This window comes from Mobula birostris, chromosome 3 (genome assembly GCF_030028105.1).
Source record: "Mobula birostris isolate sMobBir1 chromosome 3, sMobBir1.hap1, whole genome shotgun sequence".
NCBI classification, from domain to species: domain Eukaryota; kingdom Metazoa; phylum Chordata; class Chondrichthyes; order Myliobatiformes; family Myliobatidae; genus Mobula; species Mobula birostris.
The window spans coordinates 217,105,006-217,132,945 of record NC_092372.1 but is presented as its reverse complement, the minus strand read 5'-3'; the positions used below and the strand labels follow the sequence as shown (position 1 = coordinate 217,132,945).

The 27,940-nt window shown below is 47.3% G+C and overlaps 1 protein-coding gene across 4 annotated transcripts in view; it reads left to right on the top strand.

The window, feature by feature from the left end:
• The window catches only part of scn5lab (sodium channel, voltage gated, type V-like, alpha b), a 480,040-nt gene that overhangs the window by 401,778 nt on the left and 50,322 nt on the right, over nucleotides 1-27,940 (top strand). For 2 of the 4 annotated variants that reach the window (XM_072254125.1, XM_072254126.1), the window contains exons 22-23: nucleotides 23,489-23,611; nucleotides 25,451-25,573. The exons of 1 other annotated variant lie outside the window; for it this stretch is intronic. In XM_072254125.1, coding sequence (XP_072110226.1) covers nucleotides 23,489-23,611; nucleotides 25,451-25,573 — 246 coding nt within the window. The remainder of the gene's footprint in view (nucleotides 1-23,488; nucleotides 23,612-25,450; nucleotides 25,574-27,940) is intronic. One more of the 4 variants, XM_072254129.1, reaches the window with a different exon arrangement.

Here is a 27,940-nt window from a genome sequence, read left to right as displayed (position 1 = left end):
AGTCCTGATGAAGGGCCTTGGCCCAAAAAGTCAGCTCTTTATCCTTCTCCATAGATGCTGCCTGACCTGCTGAGCTCCTTCCACATTCTGTGTGTGTTACTTCATAAACTATTGCAGTTTCAGATAAAAATATGATTATTGCTGTCCACGACACATCCAAGCCCCTGAGGGGCCCATCTTTCTCAGAAATCTCCCATTGTACCATAGAGACTGCGTGCTCTTTGTCGATGGACACCCAGGCATGGACGTAACCGTAGAAGAGGGGCAGATCATTGGCTCAGGCAGAGCTCTGGACTGCCCACTGCTTGGAACTGTGAATGGCTAGAATGGCCAAGCCCGGGTGCAGGCCGACCCCAAGCGACCCTCTCCCCTCCATACTGGGTGACCGAAGATCAGGAGCGTAGGGCTAGTCTTTGGCCTGGTTTATAATTGTGTGTCCAATTCAAGAGAGGAAAGACTTTCCTAAAGGTATCTTTCCAGCTGCGAATTCTTGATGATCAAATAACACACTAAACACACACACGAACAGATCACACACACCTTCTAGAATATTTCCAAGCCCTCAGTACATGTGCACACAGCTTTACAAAAACACGCTGGAAACATTGCCCAGGAGGGTTAAACGTGTGACATTTCATCTAAAAATTACATTGCATTAGGATGTCATGTGTCAGTTGTACAGAACAGTGGTTAGGCTGCGTAATAAGTGCTGAGGCCTCCATGGATGTTGCATCCTAGTTGTCTAGATACACAAGCCTGGGCAGTACAACATGGAGAGCGAGCTGTTGCCCATGTAGCAAGCTCCCCCTCTCCACGCATCTGATGAACCCAAAGGAACTGCAGAGACCGATGCAGTTTGGCACCAGCAGCATCACAGGGGGTGCCAATCAGCATTGAGCTCAACGTAGGACTGCTTTAGGGACTCCAACTCTGAATTTTTCCTTCAGGGTTTATTCCTGAAGCTTTCCCCATGAGCGGGTATAGCCGCAAGGCAGCGAAGGTATGAGGTCAGAGTTTCCCTTCTCCTAGCTGGGCTGCCAATCACGGCCGACAAGCCCCATCTGCCCGAAACAACTGGTTTTAAGGGGCCAGTAATCCACCCTTGCCCCTTCTCCTGTCAGTAGAAATAGTTCCACCGGGCTCAGTTGCTAAGCCACGCTTGAAGCCCAGGAGCTGGACTTGGTTGTCAGAGGCTCTTCGCAACGCACGCCATTGGGAGCATTTAATAGGTGGCGAGCTTATCTCCATTACCACCCCCGGCTGAAACACCTTGAAGAAACCATGCATGGAGTATTGTGTGCAATTCTGGTCACCACACAATAGGAAGGATATGATAGAGAGGGTCACAAGGATGTCAGCTGGATTGGAGGTCTTGAGACGCAATAGAAAGGAAGGACATAAGCCGGGAAGATGTGGAATCGATATGGGTAGAGCTGCGTAACACTAAGGGGCAGAAGACGCTGGTGGGAGTTGTGTACAGGCCACCTAACAGTAGTAGTGAGGTCGGAGATGGTATTAAACAGGAAATTAGAAATGTGTGCAATAAAGGAACAGCAGTTATAATGGGTGACTTCAATCTATATGTGGATTGGGTGAACCAAATTGGTAAAGGTGCTGAGGAAGAGGATTTCTTGGAATGTATGCGGGATGGTTTTTTGAACCAACATGTCGAGGAACCAACTAGAGAGCAGGCTATTCTGGACTGGGTTTTGAGCAATGAGGAAGGGTTAATTAGCAATCTTGTCGTGAGAGGCCCGTTTGGGTAAGAGTGACCATAATATGGTGGAATTCTTCATTAAGATGGAGAGTGACAGAGTTAATTCAGAAACAAAGGTTCTGAACTTAAAGAGGGGTAACTTTGAAGGTATGAGACGTGAATTAGCTAAGATAGACTGGCAAATGACACAAAGGATTGATGGTGGATATGCAATGGCAAGCATTTAAAAGTTGCATGGATGAACTACAACAATTGTTCATCCCAGTTTGGCAAAAGAATAAATCAAGGAAGGTAGTGCACCCGTGGCTGACAAGAGAAATTAGAGATAGTATCAATTCCAAAGAAGAAGCATACAAATTAGCCAGAGAAAGTGGCTTACCTGAGGACTGGGAGAAATTCAGAGTTCAGCAGAGGAGGACAAAGGGCTTAATTAGGAAGGGGAAAAAAGATTATGAGAGAAAACTGGCAGGGAACATAAAAACGGACTGTAAAAGCTTTTATAGATATGTAAAAAGGAAAAGACTGGTAAAGACAGATGTAGGTCCCCTACAGACAGAAACAGGTGAATTGATTATGGGGAGCAAGGACATGGCAGACCAATTGAATAATTACTTTGGTTCTGTCTTCACTAAGGAGGACATAAATAATCTTCCAGAAATAGTAGGGGACAGAGGGTCCAGTGAGATGGAGGAACTGAGCGAAATACATGATAGTAGGGAAGTGGTGTTAGGTAAATTGAAGGGATTGAAGGCAGATAAATCCCCAGGGCCAGATGTTCTGCATCCTAGAGTGCTTAAGGAAGTAGCCCAAGAAATAGTGGATGCATTAGTGATAATTTTTCAAAACTCGTTAGATTCTGGACTAGTTCCTGAGGATTGGAGGGTGGCTAATGTAACTCCACTTTTTAAAAAAGGAGGGAGAGAGAAACCGGGGAATTATAGACCGGTTAGCCTAACGTCAGTGGTGGGGAAACTGCTGGAGTCAGTTATCAAGGATGTGATAACAGCACATTTGGAAAGCAGTGAAATGATCGGACAAAGTCAGCATGGATTTGTGAAAGGAAAATCATGTCTGACGAATCTCATAGAATTTTTTGAGGATGTAACTAGTAGAGTGGATAGGGGAGAACTAGTGGATGTGGTATATTTGGATTTTCAAAAGGCTTTTGACAAGGTCCCACACAGGAGATTAGTGTGCAAACTTAAAGCACACGGTATTGGGGGTAAGGTATTGATGTGGATGGAGAATTGGTTAGCAGACAGGAAGCAAAGAGTGGGAATAAACAGGACCTTTTCAGAATGGCAGGCGGTGACTAGTGGGGTACCACAAGGCTCAGTGCTGGGACCCCAGTTGTTTACAATATATATTAATGACTTGGATGAGGGAATTAAATGCAGCATCTCCAAGTTTGCGGATGACACGAAGCTGGGTGGCAGTGTTAGCTGTGAGGAGGATGCTAAGAGGATGCAGGGTGACTTGGATAGGTTGGGTGAGTGGGCAAATTCATGGCAGATGCAATTTAATGTGGATAAATGTGAAGTTATCCACTTTGGTGGCAAAAATAGGAAAACAGATTATTATCTGAATGGTGGCCGATTAGGAAAAGGGGAGGTGCAACGAGACCTGGGTGTCATCATACACCAGTCATTGAAAGTGGGCATGCAGGTACAGCAGGCGGTGAAAAAGGCGAATGGTATGCTGGCATTTATAGCGAGAGGATTTGAGTACAGGAGCAGGGAGGTACTACTGCAGTTGTACAAGGCCTTGGTGAGACCGCACCTGGAGTATTGTGTGCAGTTTTGGTCCCCTAATCTGAGGAAAGACATCCTTGCCATAGAGGGAGTACACAGAAGGTTCACCAGATTGATTCCTGGGATGGCAGGACTTTCATATGAAGAAAGACTGGATGAACTGGGCTTGTACTCGTTGGAATTTAGAAGATTGAGGGGGGATCTGATTGAAACATATAAGATCCTAAAGGGATTGGACAGGCTAGATGCAGGAAGATTGTTCCCGATGTTGGGGAAGTCCAGAACGAGGGGCCACAGTTTGAGGATAGAGGGGAAGCCTTTTAGGACCGAGATTAGGAAAAACTTCTTCACACAGAGAGTGGTGAATCTGTGGAATTCTCTGCCACAGGAAACAGTTGAGGCCAGTTCATTGGCTATATTTAAGAGGGAGTTAGATATGGCCCTTGTGGCTACGGGGGTCAGGGGGTATGGAGGGAAGGCTGGGGTGGGGTTCTGAGTTGGATGATCAGCCATGATCATAATAAATGGCGGTGCAGGCTCGAAGGGCCGAATGGCCTACTCCTGCACCTATTTTCTATGTTTCTATGTTAACAGAGTGGGTCTGCATTCCTTGTAGCAAAGGAGGCCGAAAGGTGACACCAGAGAGGTACATAAATTTAGATTAGATTAGATTAGCTTTATCTGCCACATGTGCACCGAAACCTATAGAGAAATGCATCATTTACATCAACGACTAACACAGTCCGAGGATGAGGTGGTGGCAGCCCTAACCCATACCTCTTTGGAATATGGGAGAAAACCTGAGCACTTGGGGAGAACATACCAACCCCTTATAGACAGCGGCGGGAACTGAGCCCAGGCTTTGAGTACTTTAAAGTGTTATGCTACAGGGCGAGTCAGGGGTAGGAGTTTTACACAGAGAGTGGTGGGTGTGTGGTGGTAGAGACGGATATATTAGGAGCATTAAATAAACTCTTAAAGAGGCACATGGATGACAGAAAAATGGAGGAATGTGTGGGAAGGAAAGTTTATATTGATCAGAGAGTCGTTTAAAAGGTCAGTATAACATCGTGGGCCTGCACTCTGCACTCTGCTGTAATGTGCTAAGTTTCAGTTCCATGTAGGGAGCAGAAACTGGGTAGCTCTATCAAAAAAGTAGCATATTTATGATGAACTGGGTAGCCTCAATCTCCACTGTTACATTCTTTGGCCTTTCACGGTAGCAAGCCTAGTCTCTGGGCTCTGTTCCGTCCACGACCCTGTAAGAACAAGGGCTTCAGGCAAGAGCTGGCACGTGGGAGAATTAAGTCACAGTGATGAAGAGGGGCTATAATTAACTCTTGATTTTAGCACACCCGAGGTGTTATGTACACAATACAATGCTCAGATAGCCATAATGGGCTATTTGTTATTAGCACACAGATAGTGAGCTGAGTCGCAAAGCTCGTGATGCCCTCCATAGTGTCAGCTAATTGCATAAGGCCAGAAGCCATGAGAAGTGACGATGACTAAATGGCTTTCTTGTCACTTGACTGTTGGCTCCGACACATCAGCCCTGCATTAAATAGTGACACCTCAGTACAGACACATGGATTGTGGCCCAGAATGAGGCGATTCAATCTGTCTGGTTCATGCCAGCTCCTGGAAGATCAATTTCCTTCAGTCCCATTCAGCAGCACCTTTTGCCATTGCCCTGCAGGTTAATGTCTCAAGTACCTATTAAATTTACCTTTGAAAGCAAGGTGTTGTTTGTCCGTCGATTTCAATTGTGTTTGTGCAGCTCATCTGATGTCTGTTAGGAGGTGACTGTAAAGTCCAATTCTTGAATGGTGTGGACATTCATGGTAGGGACAAGGGAGTTGTCCTGATTCTGTTGGCATGGCTGTTGTTGCTGCTTTCCTCTTCTGTCGGGTGCTCTCCAGATCCGTGTGACGCCTATCTTCTAAATTGCTTTGAGCAACTTTAAACAAAAGGGTGAGAAGCAAGGGTATGTGCTGGCCCCTGTGTGCTTAACCTCTTTTTCATATGAGGTATTCAAGCACACGGTCAGGGATCTCCAACAGGAGATGTGCTTACAATACAGATTTGATGGATGATGGAAACCGGACAAGTACTTGAGACACTAACCCTCCTTAGTGTTAACCTGAGAATCTGAGATATAGGGCGAGGCTGAATAGTTAGGACTTTATTCCCTGGAGCATAGAAGTTCAAAATATTAAGTACAGGAGATGGGATGTTATGCTAAAGTTGAACAAGAAGTTGGTGAGGCCTAATTTGGAGTATTGTGTGCAGTTTTGGTCACCTATCTACAGGAAAGATGTAAACAAGGTTGAAAGAGTACAGAGGAAATCTACAAGGATGTTGCTGGGACTGGAGGACCTGAATTACAGGGAAAGATTGAATAGGTTGGACTATATTCCCTAGAACATAGAAGATTGAGGGGAGATTTGATAGTGGTATGGAAAATTATGAGAGGTGTGGATGGGGTAAAAGTAAACAGGCTTTTCCCCACACTTGAATCTTCATCTCATGATCTATGAAGGGTGTAGATAGGATGAACGCAAGCAGGCTTTTCCCTCTCAGGTTCGGTGAGTGTAGAACTAGAGGTCATAGGTTAAGGGTGAAAGGTGAAATATTTAAGGGGAATCTGAGTGGGATCTTAAGAATGTGGTGAGAGTGTGGAACGAGTGGTGGATGCAGGTTTGATTGCACCATTTAAGAGAAGTTTAGATAAACACATGGATGAGAGAGATATAGAGGGCTACAGTCCAGCTGTGGTTAGGCAGAATAATAGTTTGGTACTGACTAGAAGGGCCTGTTTCTGCGCTGTAGCACACTATGACTCTGTGACTCTGCCTCCATCTCTTGTACAGTTGGTAAATCCCAATCACAGCTGCTCTCCACAGAACTAAGCTTTCTCCTCATTTTACCTTGTGTACTTTGTGTGATGTATAGTTTGTTTTTGATGAACTGATGAACTATCTCCTGAAGGCAGTCCCTGTTCACCCTCTCCAGCACCCCTCCTGATCTCACACACCGTTAGCTAGCCCTTCCTTAACCTTCTACTCTCCAAGGACTGCAAGTCCAGTACCTCCAACCTAAGCTGGAATCTCTCCAGTGAATCTCTTCCCACAGCCTATCTAGGCAGCCCATGTCTGTTGCCCATGCTCAGGCTGTCTAAAACTAGAGGGCATACCTGCTCAGGGAGAGAGGGGGTAGGTTTAAAGAGGATCTGAGGGGTAGCTTCTTTGCCCAGTAGTTGGTGTCTGGAATGAGGAGGTGGTGGAGGCAGGCACGGAAACGGTAGTGCAGCAGTTACCGCATTACTTGACAGCGCGGCTGGAAGATCGGGGGTTCGATTCCTGCCACTATCTGTAAGGAGTTTGTACTTTCCCCACATGACTGTGTGGGTGTTCCAGTTTCCTCCCACATCCCAAAGGGTTAGTGAGTCGTGAGTATGCTGTGTCAGCGCCGGAAGTGCAGTCACTCTTGTGTGCTGCCCCCAGCACAATCCTCGCTGATTTGCTTTGACACTCGCGGCACGTTACGTTGTATGCTTCAACGTACATGTGACAAATAAAGTTAATCTTAATCTTAACCCGTAAGGATAACCTGGACAGGTACTTGAATGAACAGGGTGGAGAGGGACACAGAATTAATGCAGGCATATGGGATCGAGACAGAGGAGACAGCAGATGCTGGAATGTGGATTGAATAAGGATGCTGGAGGTATTCAGCAGGTCAGTCAGCATCTGTGGAGGCAAACGGGCAGTCAACGTTTCAGGTCAAGCCCCTTCATCTGGAGGGGAAATACCCAGTATGAAAGAGAGGGGATATATCCAGTATAAGAAGGTGACAGGGAGGGGATAAAGAGGGATGTAAGTGAGGAGGGTAGATTGGCAGATGGAGCTGGGTGAGGGAGGGAGGCAAGGCTGTAGATAGTGACAGAGAATTAATTACTTACTCCCCATTACACTTATGATTACGGCAGCCATGAAGACCCTCCATCTCCGGCAGTGTTCAGGGCTTCCTTCATCACGTCTGTAGCTTCCTCTCAGTTTTCACTACTGTCAGTCAAGCAGATCCGGGTGGAGACTCAGGAATACTGTTGCACTCAAATGCAGAAGGATTCTTCATTGCTGTTTCCGTAACAGTTTTGTTTCACCAGTCAGGGTTGTTAGTCCTGAGCTGAACCCCCGAACCTGGAGGACCGGTGGACCACTCTTAGTCTGGCCTCTACCCTTTGACCTGTTTGGCATGGGTGGCCCTACCGAGAGCCAAAGCAAAAAGCCCCGACTCTGACTAACACAGCTCTTTGGGTCATTGAGGCACACAAACCTCCAAACCACGACAAGGCTGTGGTCCTCTTGGAGGAGCGGCAGAGGCTGCAAGATGATTAATAGAGGTAAAGGGCTCCAGATTATGGAACAGTATAGATAGATGTGATAGCTGGCATAAACATGATGGGCTAAAAGGCCTGATTCGGATCTGTACAGCTTTATCTCTCTGTGACCTTTAAATATAATAGATTGGCTTGATTCGTTACATGTACATACAGTGAAATGTGAGCAGTTTTAGGCCCCTTATCTATGAAAGGATGCGTTGGCATTGTAGAGGATTCAGAGAAGGATCACAAGAACAATCCTGGGAATAGAAGAGTTAACATATGATGAGCATTTGATGACTCTGGGACTCTACTTGATGGAATTTAGAAGAATGAGGGAGAAATCTCATTGAAGCCTATGAATATTGATAGTCCTGGATAGAATGGACATGGACAGGATATTTCCTATAGTAGAGGAGTCTAGGGCCAGACAGCATAGCCTGAGATTACAAGGACATCTCTTTAGAACAGAGATGAGGAGGAAGTTTAGCTAGAGGGTGGTGAATCTGTGGAATTCATTGCCACAGACAGCTGTGGAAGCCAAATTATTGAGTGTATTTAAAACAGAGGTTGATAAGCTCTTGATTAGTAAGTTTGCCAAAGGTTATGGGGAGAAGGCAGGAAAATGGGGGTTGAGAGGGATAATAAATCAACCATGATGGAATGGCGGAGCAAACCCAATAGGCTGACTGGCCTATTCTGCTCCTATGTCTAATGGTCCGATGGTCTTTCAGCTTTAAATGCATCATTTGCATGTTGGCACTATTAATACTGGGGGATAAGTATTCCTATTGTCTAGAAACTGGCATTGATACACAGGGAGGTTCCACCAGGATCTCACGTAATGTCCCCGTCCATGTCCACAACCATACTGACCAGAAGATATGAGAGTTCTACACCTTGGAAACACAACCGACAGCCTATCTCATCCATGCCATCCAGGAGTCTGTCTGAGCTAGTCCAAGGTTGGGTGACCAGAAATGGGCACAATATTTTGCCTGTTACTGAACCAGTCAATTTTACAGGTTTATCAGGATCTCCCTGTGGGTCTGTTTGTAAGCTCCGTTTCCCCGAGCAGCACTGGCAGCCAGAACCTCTTTGGAGAAATGAAGATCATTGTGTGACACATACAACCTCCTGATTAAGGTGATTGAGATCGGTGATAAATTGTCCTTTGGTCTAGAAGATGGCATTGATACCAGGGGAGGTGCCACTGAAATCTCACAGATTTCCCCTGACTCACAACTAGAAGACAAAGGAGCAGCATTAACTATGTGGTCTATTCAATCATGGCTGATTTTTTTCAACTCCACTTTCCCACATTCTCCTCATAATCCTTAACCCCTCACCAACTTCTGCCTTAAGCACACCCAAGGACTTGGCCTAATACCACTCAAAGTTTCCGGAGCCCTGCCCCTAAAGGGCATGAAATGAAAAGTGAAAAGTGACTGTATGTCGGAAATCTGAAATCAAACAGGAAAATTTCAGAAACATTCAGGAGGTGAGGCAGCGTCTGCGGATAGAGACAAAGACAGATTGGAAGCTGAGCCTGTGAAGGGTCCCCAACCTGGAAATGTTAACCATGATTATTTTCCCACCAACATTGCTTGATCTGCTGAGATTCCCAATGTTTCTTGTTTGTTGCATTAGGCATCAACGTTGGTACATGGTTGGTGCCAGAACTTTGTGACAGGGATTACCCAGCCAGGTTCTAAGTTTATTCCATTCCCAATTAACTTAAGGACTTCACAACTAAAGCTATTTAACAATAAACTGGGGCTATTGTTGGGCTAACCGGTCTTTCCCACCACAGTAGACATACCAATTTTGGTATCGCCAGAATAACACCCAGAGTAGACAGTTTAATGGCACTGGGTAGTGCTTCCTCCACCACACACATAGGGGAATTTTAAGAACCTTCGGACAAGATGGGGGTGGTGGGGTGGAACCACATTTCTACCAGGGAAGGCATAAAGTGCTCCTTCCTTCCGCTAGCCTGCAGATCACCCTTAGGCAAGGTGTCGCACCTACTTAGCCCCCCAAATAGGGTCACGTGAAGCCATGGGAGTAGGTGGTCGATGGTCATATGAGCAACTGGTCCTAGTTATTTAACCACTGACACCATGCAGACAATCTCGGAAGAGTATTGATAATGGCTGGGGTCAACCATCTTGTAAAGACACTGCCCAGAAGAAAACAATGGCAAACCACTTCTGTAAGAAAATTTGTCCAGAACAATCATGGTCAAGACTGTGATTGCCCACATAATACGACACGGCACATGATCGGTCTGAACCCTATTCCATCCTTCTGTATAGTCTTATTTACATAGAACAGTACAGCACAGTACAGGCCTTTCGGCCAACTTTGTTGTGCCAACCCTTTATCCTACTCCAAGATCAATCTAACCCTTGTCTCTCCAATAGACCTCCAATTTCTCTTTCATCCACGTGGCTATCTAAATGTCCCTCTACCACCCCGGCAGCAGGTATCATGCACCCACCACTATCTGTGTGAAAAACCTACCTCTCACATTCCCCCCTATTCTATACTTTACTCAAATCACCTTGAAATCAGTCTGTGGCTGTCCACTATGCTTCTTACTATCTGGTACACCTCTGTCAAGTTGCCTCTCACCCTCCTCTGCTCCAAAGAGAAAAGCCCTAGCTTGCTCAACTTATTCTCAGAAGACATGTTCTCTAATCCAGGCGGCATCAAGGTAAATCTCTTCTGCACTGGGCTTCCCAACCTTTTTTATGCCGTGAACCCTTAGCGTTAACCGAGGGGTCCGTGGACCCCAGCTAGGGAACCACAAAGCTTCCACACCCTTCCTGTAATGAGGCAACCAGCACTGAACACAACAGTATTCTAATCAGAGTCATATAGAGCTGCAACATTACCTCACGGCTCTTGAACTTTAACCCCTGACCAGTGAAGGCCAACACACCATGCACCTACCTAGCCACCCTATCAACTTGTCTGGCAACTTTACTGACAAGCAAGACAGCCTGGGAGCTGCTGACCCCGAGCTACTGCCTCCAGAGCTCAGGCACACAGAGGAAATGGTTCCCCTGCGGGGGTGCACCCCTAACTCTTGGTAGTCAGTAAAATTATAGATCAAAAGTACAGCAGAGTAGCAAATAAGAAGATTTATCAATGCCTGAGCCACAGGTTACATGAAGGTAAACACAAACACTTCTCTGTTTTCTTGTGTGACATTGCTACTAACAAATAGAATACCTTAACGAGGCCTGGGGCAAGTTGTGATGTGTGTGTTTTACTCTGCGTTGACCTTTAACCTTTCTTAATGAGAGAATTTACAGGTTTGGAACTCAGACATGAATCCTTTTGCTTTGTCCCTTCCAGCATTTTGTTTTTGGATTTACCGGTTTTATCTGCTTTTTTTTATCTAAATTAGATAATATCATTTGCTGTCGCAGTCCCTGGTGTTTCCTGCCTCCCACGCCAGCTCCCAGCCACACTAGCATCCTTGCCGAAGCCTGATTAAACCTCCCTAGTCAGGCGATTATCTCTGTTTCCCAGGCGGCTGCCGTTGCCTGGTTACAGGATCCAACAGGCCTGGCTATCCACAGCAACAGCGGAAAACTGGAGATCCCAGAAGAGCTGCCAGTTGGCAGGCGGTGACCATCAGGTCCTTGCAGCTGGACACCCAGGGCTCCACCTAGCAGCCTGGCCGAGTACTTGTGCCACTCGTCTCAACAGGGCCTGTCTGTCCATCCTGAGGGCCTAGTTTGTGAATCAAACCCACAGGAACTTTGGAGGGCCGATGCTTTGTTCTATTTTAAAATAACAGACTTTTTTCACACTTATTTTCTTCAATAATTTAGTAGCACCTCGGGCCACCGTCCAACGGTCTGAGCAAATTAAAGTAAGCCAAACTGTCCGCTGGCTTTGTAAACACCGTGTTTGAACTGGCCATCAGGCGAGAGAGACACAAGATACTGCTGATGCTGGAATCTGGAGCAAACACCAAGATGCCGGAGGAAGTCAGCAGGTCAGACAGTGTCTGTGGAAGGAAATGGATGGACGATGGTTCAGCTGCATTCCAGATGAAGGGTCTCGACCGGAAATGACAACTGTCCATTCCCCCCCACAGATGTCACCTGACAGGCTGAGTTCCTTTTACTTCTTTTGCCTGTGAGAAGATACCTCTTCTTCCACACCTCAGGTTGGTGCTGGAGTCCCACTTACAGAGACACGATGCCTGCGTCTGGGCCGACACTGGGCCAGTATCCATGGGACAAATCATTAAACCAATCCACACTACCTCAGGAAAGTGTTCATCCCAGTGCCTTGGACAATAATTATCCCTGGATCAATATCAAGAAACCCGAGGCTGGTTAAATATCTCAGCCCACTTTGAGGGAGTTGGCTGTATACAAATACACCCTCCAACAAGAGGACTTCACTAGGATGTCCTGAGGTCACTTAAGGTGCAATTTCTTTATTGAGAGGACTTTGTTATCTTTGGGTTCTGTCTTGAGCCATCCAGGTAGTAGCATTAATGAAGGGTCTTGGCCCAGAATGTTCCCTCCATAGATGCTGCCTGACTTGTTGAGTTCTTCCAGCATTTTGTCTGTGTTGCATTCTCAGATTGGCTCGAAGAGTCTGCTGCCCACAAACATTTTATCAAGTGTCAGAACCGGTTTAACACTTGCTCAGGGGTTACTCCGTGGAATGATCCCTCAGAGCCGGCTGAGGAAAGAATGACAATTACATTGGAATTGGGATTGGTTTATTGTTGTCTGCAGTACCAAGATACAGTGAAAAGCTTGTCTTGCACAGTGTCCATGCAGATCAAGTCATTACAGAGTGCGTTGAGATAGAATAAGGTAAGATAATAGCAATGCAGATAGAAGATATTGATAAAGTGAAAGATCATAATGAGGTAGATTGTGAAGCCAAGAGCCAATCATATCATACAAGAGATCTGTTCAAGTTTGGTGGTACATGCTTTCAGGATTTTGTACCATCAGCTCAATGGGAAATGGGAGAAGAGAGGATGTCCTGGGTGGATGGGGTCTTTGATTTTACTGGCTGCTTTACTGAGGCAGAGAGAAGTGTAGACAGAGTCCATGGGGAGGAGGCTGGTCCCTGTGATGTGCTGGGCTGTGTCTGCAGTTTATTGTGGTCACGTGCAGAGCAGTTGCCATACCAATCCGGACAGAATGCTTTCTACAGTGCATCACTACAAAACAGTAAGAGTTGACGGTGACATGACCAATTTCTTTAGCCTTCTGGGTAAGTAGAGGCTTTGGTGAGCTTGCTTGGTCAATATGGTTGGACCAGGACACCCAGGAACTTGAATCGCAGAGAGATCCCCAGTGGGCAGTGTTTCAGCAGCAATATCAGATGCCAGAATAGCTGATGCTCAGTTCCCCTAGTCCTCCATGTTCCCCACCCGCCCCCACCTCCCTTTCCTTGTTTTCACAGGGGAGTAGGTTGCGAGGGGCCAAAGGGAAGTGCTGGGTCTAATCTTCCCCCACTGTGAGCACTGTAGGCAGGGAGGTATCACGACTCAGTCCCCCCTGAAACAGGCACAGCCATAACACAGCAGATTTCTACAGATGTACGGTGGAGTGAATTCTGACAGGTTGTGTGGTGATACAGAGGACCCAATGCATAGGATTGCAGGAGGCTGCAGAGGATTACAGACTCAGATCCATCGCCATCAAGGACATCTTCAAGTGGCAACACCTCAGAAAGGTGGCACCCGCCATGAAGGAGCTGCTGCTTCTGCGACGTGCTGTCTTCCTGTGACGACCGTCAGGGAGGAGCTACAGGAGCATGAGGACACACACTCAGTGTTTCAGGAACATCTTCTTCCACTCTGCCATCAGATTTCCGAATGAACCCATGAACTCTACCTCACTATCAAGCAACACACATCAAAGTTGCTGGTGAACGCAGCAGGCCAGGCAGCATCTCTAGGAAGAGGTACAGTCGACGTTTCGGGCTGAGACCCTTCGTCAGGACTAACTGAAGGAAGAGTTAGTAAGAGATTTGAAAGTTGGAGGGGGAGAGGGAGATCCGAAATGATAGGAGAAGACAGGAGGGGGAGGGATGGAGCCAAGAGCTGGACAGGTGATTGGCAAAAGGGATATGAGAGGATCATGGGCCAGGAGGCCCAGGGAGAAAGACAAGGGGGAGGGGGAAAAAACCCGGAGGATGGGAAAGGGGTATAGTCAGAGGGACAGAGGGAGAAAAAGGAGAGAGAGAAAAAGAATAAATAACGGATGGGAAAACCCAGGAAATTATCGACCAGTGAGTCTGCCTTCAGTGGTGAGCAAGTTGGAGAAGATCCTGAGAGGCAAGATTTATGAGCATTTGGAGAGAAATAATCTGATTAGGGATAGTCAGCATGGGACGCTACTGCAGCTCGGGACGCTCCTGCGTTTGGAGTTCAATTCCGGTGCGGTCTGTAAGGCGTCTGTACATCCTTGCGAGTTCCAGATTCCTCCCACAGACCAGAGACACATCAGGGAGGTTAACTGATGATTGTAAATTGTCCCGTGGTTAAGTTAGGGTTAAATTGGGATCCTCAGGGGTGGTGCGGGTCAAAGGGCCTACTCCACATTATTTATTTATTGTAACTTGAAGTACTTTTTTTTTAATCTTACACTGTACTGTTGTCACAAAACAGTGATAATAAACCTGACTGTGGGTCTGTTAACCCTGATTCAAGACATAAAAGTGATAACTCACTAAGTACATTAATAAATAAACAGTGTGAATGAGGAATAGAGAGGTGGCGTTCACGGCTTCATGGACCGTTCAGAAATCTGACAGAGGAGGAGAAGAAGCTGTTCCTAAATTGATGAGTGTGTGTCTTCAGCTTCCGATACCTCCTCCCTGATGGTAGTAATGAGAAGAGGACATGGGTCAGATGTGATTGAAAGGCTAATTGACCATTGTAAATTGCACCGTGTCAGAAGTTGAGGGGAGCCTGTGGGAGTGCCATAAAGAAGAGTTTATTTGGAATTTAGAATCAGAATCAGGTTAATTATCGCTGACAAGAGAGTAGAGATAACCCAGGAAATTAGAGACCAGTGAGTCTGACTTCAGTGGTGGGCAAGTTGGAGAAGGTCCTGAGAGGCAGGATTTATGAGCATTTGGAGAGACATAATCTGATTAGGGATAGTCAGCATGGCTTTGTCAAGGGCAGGTTGTGCCTTACGAGCCTGATTGAACTCTTTGAGGATGTAACAAAACACATTGATGAAGGTAGAGCAGTGGATGTAATGTATTTGGATTTCAGTAAGGCATTTGATAAGGTTCCCATGCAAGACTCCTTCAGAATGTAAGGAGGCATGGGATCCAAGGAGACGTTGCTTTGTGGATCCAGAATTGGCTTGCCCACAGAGGCAAAGAGTGGTTGTGGATGGTTCATATTCTGCATGGAGGATGGTGACCAGTGGTGTGCCTCAGGGATCTGTTCTGAGTCCCCTCCTGTATGTGATTTTTATAAATGACCTGGATGAAGAAGTAGAAGAGTGGGTTAGTAACAAAGGTTGGGGTGTTGTGGATAGTCTGGAGAGTTGTTAGAGACTACAGAAGAACATTGATAGGATGCAGAACTGGGCTGAGAAGTGGCAGATGGAGTTCAACCCAGGTAAGTGTGAACTGGTTCATTTTGGTGGGTCAAATTTGAAGACACACATAATATTAATGGTAAGACTCTTGGTAGTGTGGAGTATCTGAGAGATCTTGGGGTGCATGTCCATAGGACACACAAAGCTGCTGCACAGGTTGACAGTGTTGTTAAAAAGGCGTATGGTGTGTTGGCCTTCTTCAACCGTGGGATTGAATTTAAAAGCTGTGAGGCAATATTACAGATATATAAGACATTGGTCAGACCCCACTTGGAGTACTGTGTTCAGTTCTGCTCACCTCACTACAGGAAGGATGTGGATACTATAAAGAGAGTGTAGAGAAGATTTACAAGGATGTTGCCTGGATTGGAGAGCATGCCTTATGAGAATAGGTTGAGTGAACTTGGCCTTTTCTCCTTGGAGAGATGGAGGATGAGAGGTGACCTAATAGAGGTGTATATCTCTATACATAGCCAGAGGCTTTTTCCCAGACAGAAATGGCTAACATGAGGGGGCACAGTTTTAACTTGCTTGGAAGTAGGTACAAGGGGGATGTCAGAGATAAATTTTTCACACAGAGAATGGTGGGTGTGTGGAATGCACTGCCAGCAACGTAGTGGAGGTGGATACAACAGGGTCTTTTAAGAGACTCTTAGTTAGGTACATGGAGCTTAGTAAAATTGAGGGCTCTGCGCTAGGGAAATTCTACGCAGTTTCTAGAGTAGGTTACGTGGTCAGCACAACATTGTGGGCCAAAGGGCCTGTAATGTGCTGTAGATTTCTATGTTCGACGACATACTGTATGTCATGAAATGTATTGTTTTGCAGCAGCAGTACAGTACATCATAAACATACTCTAAATTGCCATATATCTGTATATACACATGCAGTAGCCACTTCATTATATACACCTGTACAGTTATTCGTTAATGCAAATATCTAATCAGCTAATCATGTGGCAACAGCTCAAAGCATAAAAGCATGTAGACATGGTCAAGAGATTCGGTTGTTGTTCAGACCAAACATCAGAATGGGGAAGAAATGAAAAGCTTGAGCATATAGGTATTAAGAAAGAGGATATGCTGGAGCTTTTGGAAAGCATCAAGTTGGATAAGTCACCGGGACCAGATGCTACTGTAGGAGGCGAGGGAGGAGATTGCTGAGCCTCTGGCGATGATCTTTTCATCATCAATGGGGACAGGAGAGGTTCTGGAGGATTGGAGGATTGCAAATGTTGTTCCCTTATTCAAGAAAGGGAGTAGAGATAGCCCAGGAAATTATAAACCAGTGAGTCTTACTTCAGTGGTTGGTAAGTTGATGGAGAAGATCCTGAGATGCAGGATTTATGAATATTTGGAGAAGCATAATATGATTAGGAATAGTCAGCATAGATTTGTGAAAGGCAGGTCGTGCCTTACAAGCCTGATTGAATTTTTTGAGGATGTGACTAAACATATTGATGAAGGTAGAGTTTGTAGATGTAGTGTATATGGATTTCAGCAAAGCATTTGACAAGGCGCCCCATGCCAGGCTTATTGAGAAAGTAGGGAGGCATGGGATCCAAGGGAACATTGCTTTGTGGATCCAGAACTAGCTTTAACACAGAAGGCAATGAGTAGTTGTAGATGGGTCATATTCTGCATGGAGGTCGGTGACCAGTGGTGTGCCTCAGGGATCTTTTCTGGAACCCCAACTCTTCGTGATTTTTATAAATGACCTAGCTGAAGAAGTGGAGGGGTGGATCAGTAAATTTGCTGGTGACACAAAGGTTGGGGGTGTTGTGGATAGTGTGGAGGGCTGTCAGAGGTTACAGTGGGACATTGATAGGATGCAAAACTGGGCTGAGAAGTGGCAGATGCAGTTCAATTCAGATAAGTGTGAGGTGGTTCATTTTGATAGGTCAAATATGATGGCAGAATATAGGATTAATGGTAAGACTCTTGGCAGTGTGGAAGATCAGAGGGATCTTGGGGTCCAAGTCCATAGGACACTCAAAGCTGCTGTGCAGGTTGACTCTATGGTTAAGAAAGCATACGGTGCATTGGCCTTCATCAATCGTGGGATTGAGTTTAGGAGCCGAGAGGTAATGTTGCAGCTATATATCTGTGAAGAGCAAGAGGATACGACATGAGAGAATAGGACCAATCAAGTGTGACAGTGGAAAAGTGTGTATGGAACCGGAGGAAATAGCAGAGGTACTTAATGAATACTTTGCTTCAGTATTCACTACAGAAAAGGATCTTGGCGATTGTAGGGATGACTTGCAGCGGATTGAAAAGCTTCAGCATGTAGATATTAAGGAAGAGGATGTGATGGAGCTTATGGAAAGCATTAAGTTGGATAAATCACTGGGACCGGATGGGATGTACCCCAGTCTACTGTGGGAAGTGAGGTAGGAGATTGCTGAGCCTCTAGTGATTGATGATCTTTGCATCGTCAGTGAGGATGGGAGAGGTTCCAGAGGATTGGACGGTTGTGGATGTTGTTCCCTTATTCAAGAAAGGGAGTAGAGATAGCCCAGGAAATTATATTATAAACCAGTCTGAGTCCATAGGACACTCAAAGCTGCTACGCAGGTTGACTCTGGGGTTAAGAAGGCATACGCTGCATTGGCCTTCATCAACCATGGGGTTGAGTTTAAGAGCCAAGAGATAATGTTGCAGCTATATAGGACCCTGGTCAGACCCCACTTGCAGTTCTGTGCTCAGTTCTGGTCGCCTCACTACAGGAAGGACATGGGAACCATAGAAAAGGTGCAGAGGAGATTTACAAGGATGTTGCCTGGATTGGGGAGCATGCCCTATGAGAATAGGTTGAGTGAACCTGGCCTTTTCTCCATGGAGTGACGGAGGATGAGAGGTGACCTGATAGAGGTGTACAAGATAATGAGGGGCATTGTTCATGTGGATAGTCAGAGGCTTTTTCCCGGGGCTGAAATGGCTAGAACGAGAGGGCAGAGATTTAAGGTGCTTGGAAGCAGGTACAGAGGAGATCTTGGAGTATGTTTCTTTACACAGAGAGTGATGAGTGTGTGGAATGGGCTGCCGGCAGCGGTGGTGGAGGCGGAAACGATAAGGTCTTTTAAGAGACTCCTGGATAGGTACATGGAGCTTAGAAAAATAGAGGGCTATGGGTAAGCCTAGGGTAGTTCTAAGGTAAGGACATGTTCAGCACAGCTTTGTGGGCCGAAGGGCCTGTATTGTGCTGAATGTTTTCTATGTTTCTAAATGTGATCGGAATGACTTTGACTGTATAACGATCATTTGTACCTAATAAAGTGGCTACTAAACACACACACACACACACACACACGTGTGTGCATATATATATCCTGGGTGATGGGGGTCTTTAACGATGGATGCCACCGTTCTGAAGCAGCACCTTTGAAGATATTCTTGATGGTGGGGAGGCTAGTGCCCAAGATTGAACTGGTTGAGTTTGCAAACTTCTGCAGTGTTTTCCAGTCTGACATGTAGAATTGGAGTGATGGGGCTTGCTTAGAGAGCTGACAGAGACTCAATGGGCTGAATAGACTTCTGTTTCATGAGAATATACGTAAACAAGGTTGGGTACTCCTCGCCTCTGTTACAGCCAGACTTGAAATGGCTCCTTATCCATCAGAACCCACAGATGACAATATTCTTTCGATAATAGTCATAGTCATAGTCATTCTTCATTGATCCCGGGGGAAATTGGTTGATCCCAGTGGATAATGAGTTGGTTCTGTTGAAGGTAACCCAAGAAAGGTAGAATTTCCTGGAGGCCACCCATTTTAATTCTACTTCCCATTCACATTCTGACATGTCAGTCCATGGCCCCCTCTACTGCCTCGAGGAGGCCACTGTCTGGGTGGAGGAGCAACAGTTCATATTCCTCCAACCTGACGGTATGAAAATCGATTTCTCTAACTTCCTGACATTTCTCCCTCCCCTCTCTCTTTTTCCATTCTCCATTCTGGCTCCCCTTACCTCTTCTCTTGTCCTCATCTGCCCATCATCTCACTCTGGTGCCCCTCTCCTTCTCCTGTCTCTCATAGTCCACTCTCCTATCCTATCAGATTCCTTCTCCTTCAACCTACCACCTCCCAGCTTCTCACTTCAGTCCCCCTCTCACCCACCAACCTTCCCCCTCAGCTGTCTCACCTATCACCTCCCAGCTTCTCGCTTCAGTCCCTCTCTCACCCACCAACCTTCCCCCTCAGCTGTTTCACCTATCACCTCCCAGCTTCTCACTTCAGTCCTTCTCTCACCCACCAACCTTCCCCCTCAGCTGTCTCACCTATCGCCTCCCAGCTTCTCACTTCAGTCCTTCTCTCACCCACCAACCTTCCACCTCTCACCCACCAACCTTCCCCCTCAGCTGTCTCACCTATCGCCTCCCAGCTTCTCACTTCAGTCCCCCTCTCACCCACCAACCTTCCCCCTCAGCTGTCTCACCTATCGCCTCACAGCTTCTCACTTCAGTCCTTCTCTCTCACCCACCAACCTTCCCCCTCAGCTGTCTCACCTACCGCCTGCCAGCTTCTCACTTCAGTCCTTCTCTCTCACCCATCAACCTTCCCCCTCAGCTGTCTCACCTATCGCCTGCCAGCTTCTCACTTCAGTCCCCCTCTCACCCACCAACCTTGCCCCTCAGTTGTCTCACCTATCACCTCCCAGCTTCTCACCGGTCCCTCTCTCACCCATCAACCTTCCCCCTCAGCTGTCTCACCTATCGCCTGCCAGCTTCTCACTTCAGTCCCCCTCTCACCCACCAACCTTCCCCCTCAGCTGTCTCACCTATCACCTCCCAGCTTCTCACTTCAGTCCCCCTCTCACCCACCAACCTTCCCCCTTTCACCCACCAACCTTTACCCTCTCACCCACCAATCTTTACCCTCAGCTGTCTCACCTATCACCTCCCAGCTTCTCACTTCAGTCCCTCTCTCACCCACCAACCTTCCCCTTCAGCTGTCTCACCTATCGCCTCCCAGCTTCTCAATCAGTCCTTCTCTCTCACCCACCAACCTTCCCTCTCAGCTGTCTCACCTACCGCCTGCCAGCTTCTCACTTCAGTCCCCCTCTCACCCACCAACCTTGCCCCTCAGTTGTCTCACCTATCACCTCCCAGCTTCTCACCGGTCCCTCTCTCACCCACCAACCTTCCCCCTCAGCTGTCTCACCTATCGCCTGCCAGCTTCTCACTTCAGTCCCCCTCTCACCCACCAACCTTCCCCCTCAGCTGTCTCACCTATCACCTCCCAGCTTCTCACTTCAGTCCCCCTCTCACCCACCAACCTTTACCCTCTCACCCACCAACCTTCCCCCTCAGCTGTCTCACCTATCGCCTCCCAGCTTCTCACTTCAGTCCTTCTCTCACCCACCAACCTTCCCTCTCAGTTGTCTCACCTATCACCTCCCAGCTTCTCACTTCGGTCCCTCTCTCACCCACCAACCTTCCCCCTCAGCTGTCTCACCTATCACCTCCCAGCTTCTCACTTCAGTCCCTTTCACCCACCAACCTTCCCCCTCAGCTGTCTCACCTATCGCCTCCCAGCTTCTCACTTCAGTCCCCCTCTCACCCACCAACCTTGCCCCTCAGTTGTCTCACCTATCACCTCCCGCTTTTCACTTCAGTCCCCCTCTCACCCACCAACCTTCCCCCTCAGCTGTCTCACCTATCACCTCCCAGCTTCTCACTTCAGTCCTTCTCTCACCCACCAACCTTCCCCCTCAGCTGTCTCACCTATCACCTCCCAGCTTCTCACTTCAGTCCTTCTCTCACCCACCAACCTTCCCCCTCAGTTGTCTCACCTATCACCTCCCAGCTTCTCACTTCAGTCCCCCTCTCACCCACCAACCTTCCCCCTCAGCTATCTCACCAATCACCTCCCAGCTTCTCACTTCAGTCCCCCTCTCACCCACCAACCTTCCCCCTCAGCTGTCTCACCTATCACCTCCCAGCTTCTCACTTCAGCCCCCTCTCACCCACCAACCTTGCCCCTCAGCTGTCTCACCTATCACCTCCCAGCTTCTCACTTCAGTCCCCCTCTCACCCACCAACCTTCCCCCTCAGCTGTCTCACCTATCACCTCCCAGCTTCTCACTTCAGTCCTTCTCTCACCCACCAACCTTCCCCCTCTCACCCACCAATCTTCCCCCTCAGCTGTCTCACCTATCACCTCCCAGCTTCTCACTTCAGTCCTTCTCTCACCCACCAACCTTCCCACTCTCACCCACCAACCTTCCCCCTCAGCTGTTTCACCTATCACCTCCCAGCTTCTCACTTCAGTCCCCCTCTCACCCACCAACCTTCCCCCTTTCACCTACCAACCTTTACCCTCTCACCCACCAACCTTTACCCTCAGCTGTCTCACCTATCACCTCCCAGCTTCTCACTTCAGTCCTTCTCTCTCACCCACCAACCTTCCCCCTCAGCTATCTCACCTATCACCTCCCAGCTTCTCACTTCAGTCCCCCTTTCACCCACCAACCTTCCCCCTCAGCTGTCTCACCTATCGCCTCCCAGCTTCTCACTTCAGTCCTTCTCTCTCACCCACCAACCTTCCCCCTCAGCTGTCTCACCTATCACCTCCCAGCTTCTCACTTCAGTCCCCCTCTCACCCACCAACCTTCCCCTTTCACCTACCAACCTTTACCCTCTCACCCACCAACCTTTACCCTCAGCTGTCTCACCTATCACCTCCCAGCTTCTCACTTCAGTCCTTCTCTCTCACCCACCAACCTTCCCCCTCAGCTGTCTCACCTATCACCTCCCAGCTTCTCACTTCAGTCCCCCTTTCACCCACCAACCTTCCCCCTCAGCTGTCTCACCTATCGCCTCCCAGCTTCTCACTTCAGTCCTTCTCTCACCCACCAACCTTCCCACTCTCACCCACCAACCTTCCCCCTCAGCTGTTTCACCTATCACCTCCCAGCTTCTCACTTCAGTCCCCCTCTCACCCACCAACCTTCCCCCTTTCACCTACCAACCTTTACCCTCTCACCCACCAACCTTTACCCTCAGCTGTCTCACCTATCACCTCCCAGCTTCTCACTTCAGTCCTTCTCTCACCCACCAACCTTCCCCCTCAGCTGTCTCACCTATCACCTCCCAGCTTCTCACTTCAGTCCCCCTTTCACCCACCAACCTTCCCCCTCAGCTGTCTCACCTACCGCCTCCCAGCTTCTCACTTCAGTCCTTCTCTCTCACCCACCAACCTTCCCCCTCAGCTGTCTCACCTATCGCCTCCCAGCTTCTCACTTCAGTCCCCCTCTCACCCACCAACCTTCCCCCTTTCACCTACCAACCTTTACCCTCTCACCCACCAACCTTTACCCTCAGCTGTCTCACCTATCACCTCCCAGCTTCTCACTTCAGTCCTTCTCTCTCACCCACCAACCTTCCCCCTCAGCTGTCTCACCTATCACCTCCCAGCTTCTCACTTCAGTCCCCCTTTCACCCACCAACCTTCCCCCTCAGCTGTCTCACCTATCACCTCCCAGCTTCTCACTTCAGTCCCCCTCTCACCCACCAACCTTCCCCCTTTCACCCACCAATCTTTACCCTCTCACCCACCAACCTTTACCCTCTCACCCACCAACCTTTACCCTCAGCTGTCTCACCTATCGCCTGCCAGCTTGCACTCCTTTCGCTTCCCCACCTCCTGGTCCTGTCTCCTTCCCCCTTCCTTTCCAGACCGGATGAAGAGTCTCAGCCCAAAACGTTGACTGGTTGTTCCCCTCCATAGAAGCTGCCTGACCTGCTGAGTTCCTCCAGCATTTTGCCTGTGTTGCTCTGGATTTCCAGCATCTGCAGAATCTCCTGTGTTTATGATTTGCTGCTCCCTAATTCCTTTATTTTTGTTTTATCCAGCTAACCTAAGAAGGCCCATGTAGTGGCTGTTTTAGTGTTTAACCCAGAGCCTCACAGGTCTTGTTGAATGTTGCAATGTGCCCTTTGATTGTGATCTCCACATTTTCCTAACAGTTTGAAACTGCACCGCGTGGATAACATTCCATTCCGTTCCGTTCAATCTGCACAGATTTCTGTTGTTTGCCTCTTGACAAAGGCTCTTGGTTATGACAAGTTTGTTACCATGAAATCTCTCAGGACCCTGAGGGCATTGAGACCTCTTCGAGCCTTGTCCAGATTTGAAGGCATGAGGGTAAGGCCAACTGTAATATGTAGCTCTCTGACCATATTAACAGCATCTCCTGCGTAAATACTAACACGCGGCAAAAGGGGGACACTGCTATGCTGGTATTGACACGGTCTTTCTCTCATCTGTACAGCTTTTCCAGATTCCTCTCAGAAATGTTGCTTCAAGCCACTCTAAGGCTTGGTGGAGTCCCAACTTCACTCTGGTACATGTCTTGCATAGAGCCCAAACGATTACCCAGAACCTGGTCGTATAAGGGGGTGGGGACATGCCCATTGCTCCAAGTAGACTCCAAAGACCAGAGGCTCAGGTGTTTCTGTGAGCATGTGTCCCTATTAGCCTGTTATCTCATTCGGCTCTCTGCGACTTTCAGCGCTGTCTTTTTGCTCATTATTCTTGTGATATTTACTGAGGGAATATTTCCAGTCAGATGTAATCTCAGAATTATGGAGAACAGTCGCTGATGGTGGGGTAAGGAGAGAGACTGTGCAGGAGTTTGAAAGTCTGACCAACACAACAGAGAGCATGGAGAAATAGATTTGACAGCAACTCACTCAGCAATAAGAACCTTGAAATCTCCACTTGAATCCATTTCAACCTGAGTGGAGCTATTGCTAGTTCTGCAGCCGCCCACGCAGTGCAGGGTCTCGTTTTGATCCCACCCTTGGGTGTTGTCTGTGTGGAATACCCATGCCTCTGTGAGCATTCGCCAAGTGCTCCAGTTTCCTCTCACACCCCAAAGATATCCTGTTGGAATTGGTTATTATAAGTTACCTGTAGTGTAGGTGAGTTGATTACTGGGAAATAGTGGAGGTGGAGGGGCTATGGGATTTCTCCCTCAAAGTTGTAAGTATAAAAATAATAGGAGAAGGGGCACGTTAGCTCACTGCTGGATCATTGTTTCACTGAAACTCACCGCCCATACTGAGGTTGGGACTTTTACTATTGGGGTATAGGAACAGAAGAGTGATCTGATAGAGGTGTATAAAATCATGAGGGGCATAGAAAGGGTGAACTCAGGGGTTGGGTAATCTAGTAATCAAGACCATGGGTGTGAAGGGAGAGGTTAAAATAGGAACCCAAGGGGCAACATTTTCACCCAAAGGGGGGTCAGTATTTGGAACGAGCTGCCGGAGGAAGTGGTTGAGGCAGGTAGTTAAAATGTACCTGGACAAGAACATGGATAGGAAAAGTTTAGAGGGATACGGACTAAAGGTAGGCAAATGGGACTACCTTAGACGGGAATCAGCATGGACCAGTTGGGCCGAAGGGCCTGTTTCCGAACTATATGACTCTACGATTCTACAACTCTACTCTGTTCTCCCAAAATCTAGCAAATAATCCAAGTGAATATCAAATTCCTTTCCAAAGATTCCCATTGAATCTGCCTTTAAGACAACATATCCCAGATTCATTCATTCTCTCTCCTCTGGAGACCATTACCTCCACTCCATGTGCTCTGGTTACTGACCTTCTTTTCTCTCCCTGGAACCAACTTCACCCTTCTCCCTGTTATGAAGTGTTCTTGTTGTCAATTTGGCCTCACTGGGTTGTGGCAGCATTCACAGATGTTAAATATTGCAGTGGCATGTGCAGACGTGAGGTTGGGACTCTGCCGTTTTTGTTAAATCAACGCTTCCTTTCTCCAGGTGCCCAAGTCCCAAACCCCTCCACGCAACCATGAACTTGTGACGTTTTTCTCTCAGCAGGTACCAGGTTGGTTTTCAGATGGGAAATCCCCAGTCCCCAAGAGGTGTGCCCAGACACTCGGCCCCTGTGTCCTATCCCAGTGGAAGAGTGCTTGATAACAGAATGGATTCTCGTTTTGTTTGTGTTTCTGCGTAGGTCTCAGTAGTCAGCCTAACAGCTAATGCCTTGGGATACGCTGAACTAGCTGCCATTAAATCCCTTCGGACACTCAGAGCATTGAGACCATTAAGAGCCTTGTCACGATTTGAAGGGATGAGGGTAAGATGGAAAGAGAGATGACAGCCCAGTCCCATGTGCTTGAAGCATGGCGGGCAAAATCGCATCCCTACGTATCCCCCCTCTCCTCATAACCCCTGTCTGACAAAATGGATGCATTTGTATGCCTAGTAGTTTAATTCATTAGCAAGTCGTGGTATTTTAGTTTTTGCTTGTTGTGGTAGTGGGATGATGTCTCTAACATAGTCCAACACTTCTTCCTAACCATCTATTGGTTTGTGTGGAGCAGGAGAGGCCACTCACCGTGCTGCGCCAGAAACAGATGGGCATTAACCCTGGGATTGAGGAATAAATATTCTGTACCCTGGGAGCCGAAGGGGGTTAGAGATAGAACTCACAACCTCTGATGCTGGAATCTGGAGCCACAAATAACCTGCTGGAAGAACTCAACGGGTCAAGTAGTGTCTGTCGGAGGAAAGAAATTGTCAATGTTTCAAGTAGAGGCGTACAAGATGATAAGAGGCGTAGGTAGCCAGAAACATTTTTCTTAGGGTGGAAATGGCTAATGTCAGAGGGCATAATAGGTTGAGCAAGCTAGGGCTTTCCTCTTCGGAATGAAGGAGGCTACTTGATAGAGGTGTACAAAATGAGAAGAGGTAAAGTAGAGTAGATAGCCAGAGACATTCTCCCAGGGTGGAAGTGGCGAATGCGGGGGTTTAGCTTTAAGGTGATTAGAGAAAAATATGGGGGGGGAGATGTCAGAGGTAAGCTTTTACAGAAAGCGTAGTGGATGTGTGGAGCCCCTTGCCAAGGGTGATACATTAGAGGCATTTAAGAAACCCTTAGATGGGTGCATGGATGATAGAAAACTGTAGGGCTCTGTGGGAAGGAAGGGTTAGACTGGTCTTAGAGTAGATTAAAAGGTTGGCACAACTTTGTGAGCTGAATGGCCTGTATTGTGCCAGGGTGCCCTACATTCTACGAAACGTCAACAATTCCTTTCCGCCTTCTCAAGCCGCTGAGTTACTCCAGCAGATTGTTTGTTGCTCGTGGTTAGAGTTAGTGCCAGTAAGCACAGAGAATCTCTTTGAGTCTCCCAGTTCAGTTCCTATCCTTTAGTGGCAATGGTCAATATTTGCTTCTTTTACTGCTGCACTCTGCCGAGCAGTGTTGATCATGTTCACGGCCATTGCAAAGGATTTACCTCTCACCACTGGACCACATCACTGGTAGCTTTGATGTGGCTTTCCGCCTTCAGTTTCACAGCCAGTGGGACCCTTCAGGATGAAGCACATTACCTCCCTCGGCCCATCAGGACTGGCTGGTGATCTTCCGATTGAAGATTGTTAGAAAGGGGCGAGGTTTCAGAGCTACAGGTATTGGAACCAGTGGGATTGACAAAGCAGAGGAAGAGCCTAAAGGTTTACAAAGGTCACACAGACAGAACAGGAGTGAGACAGGTGAACCTAAAATGTCCCAATTGGAGAAGGGAGACCCAGAATATTCCAGGTGAAACAAACCAATCAAGAGATGTCCTGAATGAAACAATGTCCCAAGGCTGGAATCCCAGTGTGGGCGAACTGTCCAACCTTGGTCCCAATATTTAGTAGGTGCAACCAACAGCTGGGAAGGAGAAACGGCCGAAGGTTCTGGTTGCAATCTCTATCCGCTGATCACCGCAGTGATTCTTATGTACTGAGACATCTCAAGGTGATCTACAGGAATATTATCAAATAGAACGTGACTCTGAGAGACATAAAGAGATGTTAAGGCAAATCTTAAAACTCAGTGAGTCTTAAGGAAGGTTTGAGAGGAGTGTTTCAACGAAGGAATCCTAGACCTTAAGGTCCCTGAAGCTGAAGGCAAGGCCACCTTAAGTGTTTGAAAGAAAATTAGGGAAAACTAGAGTCCTTAGGTGGACATAGAGCTGGAGAAATCACAAAGATAGTGAGTGTGAAGGATGTACAAGGTTTCAAGAATGGTGCCATTGCCAGATTAGAAGACAGTGTAGGTTAATAAGCCAAGAAATGAGAAGTAAACGGGATCTAGAAGGTTAGGGTATAGAGTTGGAGTTGAAATTGATTTATTATTGTCACATGTACTGAGATACAGTGAAAAGCTCATCCTGCCTACTCTTCTTACAGATCAGATCATTACACAGTACATTGAGATAGAAACAATAACAGTATGCAGAATAAGGCGTAACAGTTACAGAGAAAGTGCAGTGCATGTAGACAATAAAGTGGAAGATCAAAATGAGGTAGATTATGAGGCTCAGGGTCCACCTTATCATACAAGAGTTCCATTCAAGAGTCTGATAACAGTAGGATAGAAGCTTTCTTTGAACCTGGTAGTACATGCTCTTGGATTTTGTTATCTTCTGTCTGATGGGAGTGGGGAGAAGAAAAA